The sequence below is a fragment of the Channa argus genome, chromosome 6 (assembly GCF_033026475.1).
Source record: "Channa argus isolate prfri chromosome 6, Channa argus male v1.0, whole genome shotgun sequence".
NCBI lineage: Eukaryota > Metazoa > Chordata > Actinopteri > Anabantiformes > Channidae > Channa > Channa argus.
This window is the reverse complement of record NC_090202.1, coordinates 26,280,815-26,294,265: the sequence shown is the minus strand read 5'-3', so window position 1 is coordinate 26,294,265 and position 13,451 is coordinate 26,280,815. Positions and strand designations below refer to the sequence as shown.

Here is a 13,451-nt window from a genome sequence, read left to right as displayed (position 1 = left end):
ATAATAAAATACAGATTTATGTGAAACGTCAGACTTCAAAGATAAAAGTTCATCATTTATGTACCGCTCCCTGTTGTCAGAGTTTTTTGAATTACTGTATGTTTTCTGACAGAGAACTTGTGCCAGTGTTTGGGTCACACGATCTTACTTACTGCCATGTATAAAGTGTTTATGTAGTTTGAGAGAGATTTGGAGGTGTGATTAACTGCTTGGCCAAAATGCATGTTTGTTATGCAGAATGCTTGAAGAGCTTTGAGATAGTGGCTTTACTATTGGGGACTGGTGCTTGTTAGCAATTGAAAACCAGTTATGTCCTTTTAGGCTTGTTTGTCTGGATGTTGTTGTGGCTCCCTAGATGAGAAAGATTAACCTTAAGACAGCAGAAAGTTGTTGCAGTGCGAAAGCTGATAATGTGTGAACTTTTATTGATCCTCTTCACCCAAAGCTGAACCCATGCTGACTCATTCAGGCTAACAAAAAAAAACTTGGTGTGGAGGAGAGGTTTTGTTTTGTGTTGAATTGCATGCAAACTAAATCACAACTGTCCGAAGTGATTATAGGTATTAATAGTGTCGACACTCTCTCTGCATTTGCAATGAATGTGCTACAAACAGTGTTACTTTCTAAAGGCTGACTCAGTTGCACATGGAAGTGCATTGTCTTATCTTACAGCTGCTGCAGATGTGTTACACTGAGAAGGAAATTAGGGGAAAGCCAGTTGGGGGAGGGGGGTATGTAGGTGGGGGATGTATTGTTTGTCACATGCAGAGGAAATGTGTTGTGTCCTGAGATGAGAGACGAGATGGAGACAAAGGTAAATACAGGATACGAGGGACTGCAACTGTTCAGTGTTCACTTTTTTGGAACTAAATATGATGACACTAAAGTTTGCTGTAGTCAGCTTATAAACAGAGACAGACACAACTATAAGGGACTTTTAAAAAGTTTTACAAATTCTCCTAAATTAAAAGATTTTATAGAAAAGAGAGAAATAAGGAAAACCAAAACAAAAATAGACAGTAAGACAGGGAAATAGAGCGGCATCCTAATGGGGAGCATGTCAGCACTTGTTGTGGAGGAGGCGAAAACAGGAAGTCACTGAAAACATAACAGTGTGTCCGTAACCCTTCAAAATAAAAACATATTCACTAGCTTGGAAAAAAAACTTTACTGAAGAGTCTAGAAAAAAGGAAGCAGAATATAACTGATGGGGCGTAATAGCGCTAATGTGTAGTTTTAAATAGGCTATTTCCAGTCTATAATGTGTACGTTTTTGCTTTGTTTTGACAATGTAAACTTGCAAACCTATAACATGGATGCACTTCAAATGTATTTTGGAAAATGCCAATATTTCACACCGAGGCACTTTTTGGGTTTTGGACAGATTTCTTTTTAAATAAGCATCCCCTATAATTTTGCTCATCTTTGTGGTAAAACTGAGCGTTTTGTCGATGCTTTTCCTCTTGTCGTGATTCTTTTGCATCTACTTGTGTTCATTTTGTGCGTTTTAGCTGAAGTCACTTTTTAACAAGAAATAATAACGGTAAATAACTTATTCCAATTGAACCATATTTTCGGCAACAATTGAGGGTTTGTGCCCTTTAAACCTGTTACACACTGTCACTTTGACGACGAATATGTAGGCGTTTTTTTAAGTACACGCCCACCGGTTGAAAAAAAAACAAAACAGCGTCAGTAGGCGTTACGTCGTCGCGCTTTGCTTTATAAAAAGCTCAAACGGTGAGCGGTGAGGGAGATAAGCTGCTCTGCTGTTCGGTACATTCAGCACGTTGTATTCACGCAGATATGTTTGTGTTAATTCGGTAATCTGTGATAGAACAAAAAGTTATTAGTACATTAGACAATCCTGACATGGAAAGACCAAATTTATCGTAAGTGGCGCTTCTCGTGACTCTTCGCTGCTCACATTAGCTGCTTGTTTTTGCCACTTTTTACTGTGTCTGATGTCCAGCTGTTACCGTCGGTTTCTGACCTTCAGGCAACTTCACCACGGATCGTCCGGTTGACCAAGTAGGTGCTTTTTCTGTAGATACACTGGGATTTGTATTGGTGCTGAAGTCGGTGGCGAATCTGACAAGCGCAAAGTTGCATCATCTGCCCAGCTGTTAGGAAAAAAAGCTGCGCTTCAACTTTGGTTCGGTAGCTAGCTTACATTACCATCATTAATTAACCTTAATGCTAACTCTACAATTGTATCTATAGGTTCGGAAAGTGCGGATTTATGCTTATTCTTTATTGGCCAGTGGGTGTGTTTTTTTAACGTCGCTGTGACAGGTCCGGACATGTCAGATACACAAATCCCAAACAGACGTGTCCGTATAATGTTATTATTGCCACATCCTAACAGGACTGGAGCTAAATCCGACGCACACCAGAGGGGCAGAACAAGTGTGGGTCCTGGAACCGGAGGACTGGCAAAGACACGGCGTGGCCGCCGTAAAGATAAATGTGTGGATTACCGTTAACGGTGTGAGGCTGCTCTGGCCTAAAATGAGAAATGCTCCCACATTTTAAGTCCATAATCGTTTTGGATTTGTTTTCGGAGCCATTCGAACGTGTTGACCCATCGGAGTAACGGCCGACCGTGCCCCCCGAAAATTAAGCGTTTGTGCTCGATTCCCACTCGATCTTTTCATTCACACGCTCACACCTGCGCTCAGTGAATGATTCGATGCCGCTGTTTTCCCTCGTGCCGTCTGAACTGCGACACAGTGCCTCGCCTCCGAGTGCGCACAGCCCGCTCCCACTCTGTGCCCGTGTGCGCGAGGTGGCGGCACGGTTGTGTTTACAAACACGAGTCTCGTGCTCCGCACACGCACCCAGAGCTGCCCCCCATCGTCTGAGAGCAGAATTAAAGCGGAGGCGTCAAACTGGCGAAGAGCAGAGCGAGGAGAAAAAAGCGGCGCTGAAAGTAAATCTGAGCAGTCATGTCTCACCCCGACAAAATATGTTTTTTTTAATTATATTCAACCATGTTTACATGTTTTGTAGCGTTTAATACTTAGATTTAGGGCTGCAACTAATTAAAGATATAGCTGAATATTCTGCCCATTAGTGTGATTTACGGAGTAGTAATGTTGGTTATATCGGAAGAATGTTAATAAACTGAGAAATGAGGCCAAGTTAACTCAAAGAGATTTAGTTTAGCGTAAAATCAGCAATCTAACTTTGAAAAATTGTTATTTGTTGTTGTTATTATTGTTATTTTACGCTCATTTGGAATTCACGTGTCGCGTTAGGTTACCACTGAGATGGCCCGTGCAGAGACCATCGAGAGTGTAAGAGAAACTGGAGTTGGAGGAAACGGTCCCGCTCCATCGCCACAACTCCTGCCGCATCCTCACGCACACCTGGCCCAGTCTCCTCCGCACTACTGCCATCACCACTGGCTCTGGGACTGGTACCGGTCCGGAACTGGCAATCGTCACCACCTGCAACCATTGCAGGCCCTTTATCTGTCGTACCCGCTGCCTTACCCCCACCCAGAGGGCCAGGATGAGCCCCAGACTCACCAGCAGTTACCCGCGTCATTGCAGTCACCTCCTCCTCCTTTGCCACTTGGCAACCGAAGAGAAGTGAGAGGCAGCGGGCCAACAGCACCTAGTGCCTTGCCAGGAGAGCAATCCGGTAAGATGGTGGTATAATAAAACAAAAGAGCACTGTCTGAGTTTATACATATTTATGGCCCATAGTGCAATGTTCACTGCTCAGAAATTGCACATGTAGTTGGCTGCACGTGTAGTGAAAATGTGAAGAATGTCCTATAGGTTCTGTGTATAACACACACACACAGACATACATACATACATATATATATATATAACCTTCAGTGTTTCCGTGACAATAGACTGTTTGGGCGTTGTTGGTGAGGGACAGTGAGGACAGTACTTTCAGATGAGGGGGTGAGGTGTTATCTTCTGTTGCAGAATATAAGCAGCAGGTCATGAAGCTACTCAGGACTCAGACAGTAAAACCGCTCAAACCGGTTTTATTTACCAGACCATGTGCAGCGGCTGCTTGTCTTTAGTTAATGAAGTGTTAGGAGGGCAGGTTACAGGCCGTGGCACTGATGGGCACTGGTGTGGAACTTTCTAAATCTTCCCCGTTTTCTGTTTTACTCAAATGAGGGATTGATATAGAAGAAAGCTGACCTTTGCCCTTTTATTTTCTGTATGTTGTTAAAGAAAAGTATTGAAGTATTCGACTCAACAGAAATAAATAATCAACATTTGAGTTGTTGGTGTATTTATTTTTTGCAGCAGTTTGCAGCAGTTTTACAGCAAAGACAGGCTTACATTTGGCGCCGGGGCCACTGCGTTGTGACAGTTTTAAAGCATTGTAAACAATAGAGCTGTAGCTCAGTTGGTAAGACTGCAGGGTCAGTGGTTCGATCCCCAGTCCCTGCTATAAGTCAAAGTATCTCTGGGCAAGCCACTAAACCTCATCCCAAAGCCGAAAACTACTCTTCCTCCTGCTCCGCTCTCAGCCGTAGGTCAGCTGTGAATCTTGGGCATGTTCAGACTTGTCCTCTGCACCGGCTGCAAAAAAGAAACAGTCTGCAGCATTTCCTCCTGCTCTGAGTTGCTCAGCTAGACAGCACAAAGTCAGTCAGTCACTTGTCTAGCAGTACATAATGCTATTCATCCAGGCTGCACATTTCTCAGGGAGCTCAAACCCAATTTATCGAGTCAGGTGGTGAGTTAAGAAATCAGGCTGTCAGGTTTCAGGCTTATCAGTCATTAGGTTAATGAGGGAGCCAGTTATATAATCATTTTGTAAGCTTCTCAACAAGTACAAGGTAAACTATTAGTCTCCCATTCCAGTGCATTAACTAATAACCCGGCAGAAAGCAGTAGGACTAGTTGCTTTGTTATCATTTTTTTTATCAGCCTCTGGATAAGTCATTGCAGATAATCACTGTGAACTTATTGTGTTTGTGAACTTAAGTTGTGTGATTGTCACTTGCTAAGTTAAGTGGGTGTAATATCAGTTTGTAACACATTGTTGGTTATTTGTTTGAATAACCATTCAGTTATTGAGGCAGTTTGTAAGTTATGTTGATAAACCACATTAGTTTATTTGGGTTGGTGTGTTTTTATTTTTAAGCAACCCCTCCCACTTACTCGACACCAAATCACTCTTCTGTCTTTCTTGGCTCCGGTCTGGTCTGGGGTCTTTCTCTGTCACCCGGTCAGTGTGTCAGCCTATCACACTGGCAGGTTCTTCCCCTTTTCTCCCGTCCAGCCAATCACAGCTCAACCCCCTGCACTGTCAGCCAATCAAAAACAGACGTCTCAAGTTAGTTACCTTGGCAACAAGCCAGGGTCTCCCCATTTGTTTTCAGTTGCTCTCTCCATTCCCTTAGTCTCTCTGTCTCTTGTCTAGTCACCTGCATCTTTTAAGGATCAGTTGTAATCCCCCTAGTTAAGCAGATGCTGTGGCTGCCAAGGGTGACGTTTCTGTGGTAACTAGAGTTGTGGTTGCCACCAGCACTCGGCTCGCTGTCGGAAACGGGGTCACTTCAGACAAAAAAGAGTTTTCAGGGAGTTAAACACATTTTAATTAAATGCATATAAATGACATTTGGAAAGTACATTTTAATTTGTTCTGTGTATCATGTAGAAACAAGGATCAAATGTGGAAAAAAGAAAAGAGGATGTTTCAGTTTTGTTTTTGGTTTTTTGGTGACAGCTAAGTTCAGAAAGTACAGATATCTGTTTTTTTTTTTAAGTTCTGTAAATATACCATACACACACACTCACACACTCCTCCATGCCAGACTTATTAAGCAGCTTAAGAGATTACTGTCCTAAGTTCCATGAAGAGGTAAATAAGTCACGATCAGCCCATTATCCTCCTTAAGAAATATGTTTGACTTAGACCTGAGAACTAAACAACCCCACTGGAGTAAACATAGCTGGTATAATACGTATATCATAAATGTAGACCTCAAAGTGGTACAGTGACTCATAATTAACATATATCACAGACAGAATTGTAGACATGTACACACACATTCACTCTTTGTCTTATCTGTCCTGTTATGGTGTCAATAAAGTCATGTCCTTCACTTTAAGCAAACAAAAACATGCATGTACACACATAATAAGAGAAAAGATTTAAACTTCTGTGTTTATCCTCATTACTCTGACTTCCCCAAAGTCACATCTTGTTGAATGTGATGATCAGAGAAGTGTGTGTGGGATGTGTGCTGCTGTGTATGCTCACTGAACCAGTCTGTTGTTTGTCAGGCAGCTCTGTGTAGCCTGTGCATGTTGGTACTCTGCATGCACACGTCCTCATGACTTGAATTGTCTACATTAAGTAAGGAAGCTTTTAATGTACACTGCTTGTTGATAATCAGATCTTCTGTGTGCTCAATAAAACTTGTGATACATGAACAGGACAGACACACATGAATATCTTAGTTTTCGTTTTTTTTTTTTTTTTTCTGAATAAATTTTTTCTTTTCTCCTGCAGAATTGGAGAGAGGGGAGCACCAGGAGGCCTCTAGATGGCAGGGACCTCTGCCTGACCTGCTGCACCAGATTGAGCACCCATCCGGGCCTTCTCCTCACCACAGAGCCCCCAGGAGAGAGGGATTGCAAGAGCTGGAGGTGAGGAGACTGGGCAGCCAGCTGAGGGCCATTGGAGACGAATTCAACGCCACAGTCCTCCGCAGAGCGGTAAGCGGGGGGATCGTGCTTGGTTTGTTTACTATTAGCTTTAAGTTCTAGGGGAGAAGAGAGATGTGTATGATTACCACCAATTACTATCTATTACTAATACTAATATGTAGATAAGGTGATGAGAACAGTTAGACTGACCTGAGATAGAGAGCACTTTAACAAAATATTTTATTATTTACTATATTTTGTATGAAGCTACATTTGCAAAATGAGATCAAAACAATTTGCAACTTGGATGTTGAGAGTCACACAGTAAGCTGGTAAAAATGAAAAAATGCCAAAGAGACTGATATTATTAATGAAATAGTCCGAAATTAAAAAGCAGATGTGTGTAGAGGTTTCTGAGTCCTCGAACACAACACGGTCACATTGATTCTTCTGCTTTCTAACACACACAGCTATCTGTCAAGAGTGTTTGCGCATGGATAAGCATGTGAGTTTGCAAGCATACGTAATTACACGTGAGGCAGTAGGGAGGACAGATCAATATTTGCATGCTCGTGTGAGAGTGAATTGATGTAATCTGTTTGTGGTGAGTTCATCCATTGCTCTTTTGTCTTTCTTTTTCTTTTTGTCTTATTTTATAGTTTTCACAAATGACATGCGCCTTAAAAGCATAATCTTTCCAAACATTGTAAATTGTAAAAATATCCATCTTTATTTCTTGCATCCCCCGTTAGATTTTTCTCCCATTTCTGTTTTCCTTTTTTCCCTGCTCTTGCTGCACTGTCCTTATCATAAATTGTATAGAATCAACAAGTATTACTACCGTTTTGCTCAAATTCAAATATTTATAAAACAAATATTTTTCATCTTTGAGCATTACTAACAAAACTCCAGGATACTGCTGTCTATCTGTTTCTCCTCATTATTTTCTTCTTCCTCCCTCTGTGGTGTGGATCGCGTGAGGAATTGGAAGAAACTCCCCCACCCTTCCACCTCTCTCATCCCGCCTTTCGCACACAAACAAAGATGACGTCACCACCCTCGGCTCTCACTCAGACGTACTTCATTAGGTTGTAACAGCCCCTTTGCAGACATGAGTAGCAGGTTTCTGCTCTCAGTGGACTTTCTCCCTTGCCCTCTCTGGATGTTGTGGCTGCGTGTGCGCAAAAGACAGATACTTCATTCTCAAGGGGGAAGTGCGTGTGTGTGTGTTGTTTACAACCCGACTGGGCCAAAAGCACATTTAGACTGACACTTTGAAAGAGCAGTCTGAAACAAAGGCAGTGAGGGAAGGTAGGAAGCCGATTGTGAAAGGAGATGGAGAACGAGGGGGGGGTTAACCACAGGCATGTGAGGTTCCAGTGGTTCATAGAAGCATCCTCAGCACAGACACACACTTGTTTGAGCTGTTCTGTGTATTCCCCATTATTCCAGCCCATGCAGACATCTAGTGTCTTTCTTTTCTCAACATCCGTATCCTGTTTTCTCCACTCCCCAAAAATGACATCATAACAACTCTTTTGAAACTGTACATTTTATTTCTTTAATTATGTTGTTATTATTATTTAGCTTTAAATTGACTTTGTTAAACATTTGATATTTTCGAAAATCTGAAATCCCTGAAGCTTTATAATAACAGTCACATGAGCCCAGCTGGTTCCAACATCTCTCTCTAGATATCCCGTCCACTTCTTTCTTGGCTGCTGCTACGTCAACAAGGATAATGCAGTAAAGCATTGACTTGCATGAAGTTGCAATTATATTAAGTCTGTGGTGTTGCATGAGCTGTTTCTAGGTCATTTGGTCAATAAATGCGCATTTGTTAGCATATTAGCTCATCTAAAAAGGTCAAAAATGGAATAATCAAACGTGTGTGTGTGTTGTATTTTCACGAACATTACTGTGTTTCCATCTCCTGCAGCATGCTGCGCCACAGCAGCAGGACTGGAGAGACGCCTGCCGAGGACTCTTCAACTTCATCACCCAGACTCTCAGCACTCTCTACAGGCTCACATAGGTCGCTGGCTCACCTGCAACCACATGCATGGCGACGTTTTAGGACTTGGCCATATGCTGTCGGACTGTGGCTGTGGAACAGAGTCACTTAGACCGGTTGCTACACAGGGCCGAGATGTCCTGAACTCGGACATTCGACATTTGCTTGAACAAAGAATTTGGAAGGATGAGATGAGCAGCTGGAGGTATTGGGGACACCTGTGGGCTGGATCACCGCGCAACCTGTGTAAACTGGATTTTGCCTGCCTGCCTGCCTGACACACCAGTCCATCCCTCCGTCAGTCTGCTGGTACAGACTGTAGCTGATGGACTGATGGTCACTTTCCTACCTGTATGTTTTGTAAAATCTATTTGCTTTCGCTGTGTTGTCAATGTCTTGGGGGTCAGCTCTTTTCATAGAAGCTGTGACTCAAGTGTGTGTGTGTGAGTCAGTGTGTGTGTGAATCAGTGTGTGTGTGTGTGAGTCAGTGTGTATGTGTGCATGCACGACAGACTGGGTCAAAGTCTATACAGACCGATCATTGCAACAAGTTTTACTTTTCTTTTGTTATCCATTTTCGGTAATTACAGATTTTTCAAAGTTGGGTTTTTAAAACCATAGATGAGTCTGTTTGAAGCTTTGTGTTCTTCAGCAGCTTTTTTTTTTTTTAGCTTCTCAAATACCCAGACTTGTTATCTCGGTCCAAACAAACTATTCCAATTATTCAGTTTTATTATATTAAGTCCTCTGTAACCCCGGCTTTCTCAGCTGGCTAATTATAGCGAAGATGATTTGACCCTAGTCTGATGTGTGCATATTTCTCTTGTGTCTTTATTTTTGTATTCTGTTCCCCCATTCTTATAAACTGTGAAACTGGACCCTGTGGTTGCATTGCAAGTAGAAGTCGGGTGTTATACCACTGTGGAGCAGGGCACACACATAGGGACAGAGGTTCACTCTCCCCTAATGTAAAACCGCTTCATTTACATTAGATGTGCCTTTTCTGCTCAGCACACTGTTGAGGCCTAATCTCCAACACCAGGACAATCATCCACAAAAACACGGTCAAAAAGCACACACTCTCTAAGTGCTTTGTTTTGCAAGTGTCATTACATTCAGAAGTAGTAGTTCACCCTAGTTTAAGGTCCTTTTAGGACAGAAGCAGCTTAAACTCAGCCAAACACAAAAACACATGCAGCAACTTCCAGTCTACAGGCCACCAGGACCTCACTCTCTGGTGTTGACAGTGTTTATAGTTACTTGATGGTTTGTAGATAGTAATTTCGAAGATGACTCTTAACTAATCTAACAAATTTTGTACTTTATGAAGCAGAGTGCAGAGTTCACTCTGTTTGCCAGGAGATCTTTTAGTTAATTTTAAGTGGCTGTTGGCGACAGTAGAGCAAATTTGAATTTAAATCCAGTGGATTTGAGACGGTATTGTGGGAGGTAAAGAAAAATGTACGATTTGGATTTTTCACTTGTTAAAAAATATTTGATGTTTGTAAAGTGACCCCTTTGGTTCATGCTTTGCTGAAAGTTTGGGTGAAAATGAGGATAATTTATTTTGGAAAGTAGCCAATCTGTAGCTTGTTCTTTGCTTCCTTGAAAGTTAAAAATTTTAATATATTATTTATTTTTCTTTTCTTACATTCTTGTTCATAACACTTGAGTTGTAACTGTTAAAAACAGAAAGAAGGGAGCTGTTGGTACACACACACACACACACACACGGTCAATACATGACAATGAAAAACAGTAAACATTTGGTTAAAAATGTTAGAAATAGGTCCATATACAGTATATGGTTTGAAAAAAGTCTGACAGTTAATATAATACTATGTTTCAAAGCTTTTTATTAATATTTCAGCAGTAAGGACTGAATCAAGTGCCCCTTTTTGGCTTTGTCTCTGGCCATAACATGGGAAAGAGGATGCAACTAAGTTGAAAGTGATTTTTTTTTATTTACTTTTATTTGCCTTTAATGTGTATATCATATGTGAGGGAAATGTAACAATATTCAAAGAAAAAAATCAGGCCTCACAGACTGTTAGCAATACTATACCAACTGAACAGCAAAGAACATTTTCTGAAAATGAAGCTGTAATGTAAATTTGATGAAAAAACTGGACAGCGGTAGTGCTACTGGTTCTACATGCGAAGATATATGTACTGTAACGCAATTCAAGTGCCCACTCAATGGCGTATTTTTACCAGTCACTATTAAATTGCCTCAAAAATACGGAATTGATTGGCTTCAGCAAATGTGAATCAGGTTTGATTTTGCCATATGGATTATGAGTCTCACTGAGCCTTACCTGCTTTGTTTTGTATGTATTTTTTTAAGCATAGGCCCTTGTGTTTGATTTTTTTTTATTTTTTTTTTTGAGAAACCCTGGATGTATAAAGTCCTAATGATACCACAGCCTGTAGATGTTCAGCTAACATGTGGCTAAGCAGAAATACCGAGGACAAACTACGCTAGCAATGCTCGTGTATTGATGTTTGTAGATCGGGTGGAAAGCGGTGCTTTCAGCTGTGTTTGTGCTCATCACATGCAGGTGTAATGTTGACAGGTGTAAAGACTGAAGTGTAAGTAGTGAAACGGCGGAACCTTGGCACGCTAGGCACTTCAGTCACTCTTGGTTGTTTTTCCTTGTGACCGTGCACTCCCTGGTTCAGGACTCCCTTTTACCAACAATACTCAGTGTCAGTCACATGCAGTGTGTATTTACTGTTTTTCAACTGTTTTCTATTGTTGACAAATGAATTTTGTACTTTTTCTTTTTTTTTTTTTTAATACAATAAAGTTAAGGAAAACTAAGTTCAATGGTTTGGTTTCATGTTGTCAAAGCGAACAGAGAAATGGACGTTGCTGGCCCGGGCCAACAGAGAAAAATAAAGAAGCAGAAAATGGAGTTAGCCAAACGCCCAAATTGGAGTGAGGAAAACTAAGATTGACCACAGCAGAAGGAACAGAAATGTACATTCGCTGTGTCTCAGGCATCTGCGGAAGGGGAAAGAGGAAATTACTTTTTGGGCGCTTATGCACTGTGAATTGGAGCAAATGTCATCTATGTCCCTGTTGGTGTACGTGAAGAAACGGAACAGATAGCAGAGAGAACACCGTGTCTGTTCCTACAGCTGAACGGCTAGGGAGTAAAAGTCAAGGTTAATACAGGAGTTTGGTTCTTACACAGCTTTAAAAAACAGGCGTTTACTTCAAGTTCTCTGGGAATGGGAAAGGGTGAGGACATAAATACTCAATGACTCATTACACAGAGAGAGTGTTCAGCTGCCTGTGGACCCCACATTAGTTTCGATCAAGACACTTCGAGCACCGGGAGAAGAATGGAGGACTCAGTCAGCACCGCCAGGGTCTAAACACCAAATATATGAATTAGTTACTAGTCCCAACATTCAGGATGTGTCTATTTAGGTATATTTCTGCTCCACCCTTTACAGAGCATGTATTAGATCTTAGTGTGAGTGAAACTATGAAAAAAACAGATGTACCATGGTCATCAAACAGATGATAAATGATTTTAATACAGTAATCCAACATATAGACTACTTACCGGCTCCAGGAGAAGGAGAAGCTCGGACAAAGAACAATCACTGGCAAAAAAGGTCATTTTGTTCAAGGAAAGTCTTAACCAGACAACACATGTAACTGCTGTTATTTCACTAAGACCTCAGTGTAAAATACATTTCTGTGCTAGAAACACATCTACAGTAAATGTAATCCTAAAAATTAAAATTAGGGCCACCCAAAACTTTGACCCTGAAAATTAAACTCCAAATCTATTTTGGCCATGTTTGTGTTGTAAAACTGGAATAAAAGCAATCTGACGAGAATTGCTGTGTAAATAATGGCTGAATGTTGAAGTGTAAGAAATGTATTGTAATGTATTTTTTTTATTTTCACAAACCGTACTGTTTTAATCGTGTGTTACTTATATTATTATGTTATTTGCATAAAAAACATTTGGACCAGAAAAGAATAAAAAAATTAACTAATTAATTAACAAATTGGGTGGAGAAACTCAGAAGTCCGGGAATGCCCTAAATGTGTCTTGGACTTAACAGTTACCAAAAACACACATTACACATACAACAATAACGTCATCATCAAATCCTTGGTTAATAAAAGCCTCTTTAAGAGCGTTACAACGTGCACATGTGTGAGCATTTGGATGGACACTGAAAACCACAGAAGATAATTGCTTGATTTTTACCCTAGGGGTGAACTTTGGCTTGAGGACACGGCTGATATTGGTAAAATACTAACTTACGGACCCGTTTTTCCTGGTTAGATTGCTGAACGGGCCGACTCGGCACAGGCCAGCGTCTATGGAGTTACTAATCATGCTTCAAAATGACCACAAATACGACGCACAAACACATCCAAGGTGGTAAGAGGCTCAAAATAATGAACAACCTCAATCTATCCTAAAGAGGCATAAAATGACCAGAAACATCCAGAAATAGACTTGAAATGACTGATGAATGTCCAAATGCATAAAACAAAAAGCTGAGCTAAAATGACCAACAAAAGCAAAGCTTCCAAAAACGACAGTAAAATTACCAAAATTAATCTTAAAATGACCAGAAAGACATGGAAAGCAAGAGTGAGGGACCATTCAGGGGTCCAGCTTCTGAAAATCCATTCCTTTTGCCATGTAGCATTTTCTGCCACCATTTTCGGGTTACAGCATATGCTTACAATTGTTAAGTCTGTCTAAAAGGGGGGGGCAATGGCCTGAGCGTACGTGACGAAGGACGTCACTGGGGATTTC

General features: G+C 41.1%; 1 protein-coding gene across 4 annotated transcripts; it reads left to right on the top strand.

The window, feature by feature from the left end:
• Window positions 1-1,726: 1,726 nt before the first annotated feature.
• bbc3 (BCL2 binding component 3) lies at window positions 1,727-11,476 on the top strand. Of its 4 annotated transcripts, none has more exons than XM_067507550.1 (4): window positions 1,727-2,031; window positions 3,261-3,648; window positions 6,502-6,729; window positions 8,578-11,476. In XM_067507550.1, the coding sequence occupies exons 2-4, from the start codon at window positions 3,273-3,275 to the stop codon at window positions 8,928-8,930; spliced, it is 957 nt and encodes a 318-aa protein (XP_067363651.1). In that variant the 5' UTR covers window positions 1,727-2,031; window positions 3,261-3,272; the 3' UTR covers window positions 8,931-11,476. The 4 variants fall into 4 exon arrangements, with proteins under 4 accessions (XP_067363651.1, XP_067363652.1, XP_067363650.1 ...); XM_067507551.1 differs by having other exon boundaries at window positions 1,734-1,892; XM_067507549.1 differs by lacking the exon at window positions 1,727-2,031 and adding an exon at window positions 2,054-2,932.
• Window positions 11,477-13,451: the final 1,975 nt, after the last annotated feature.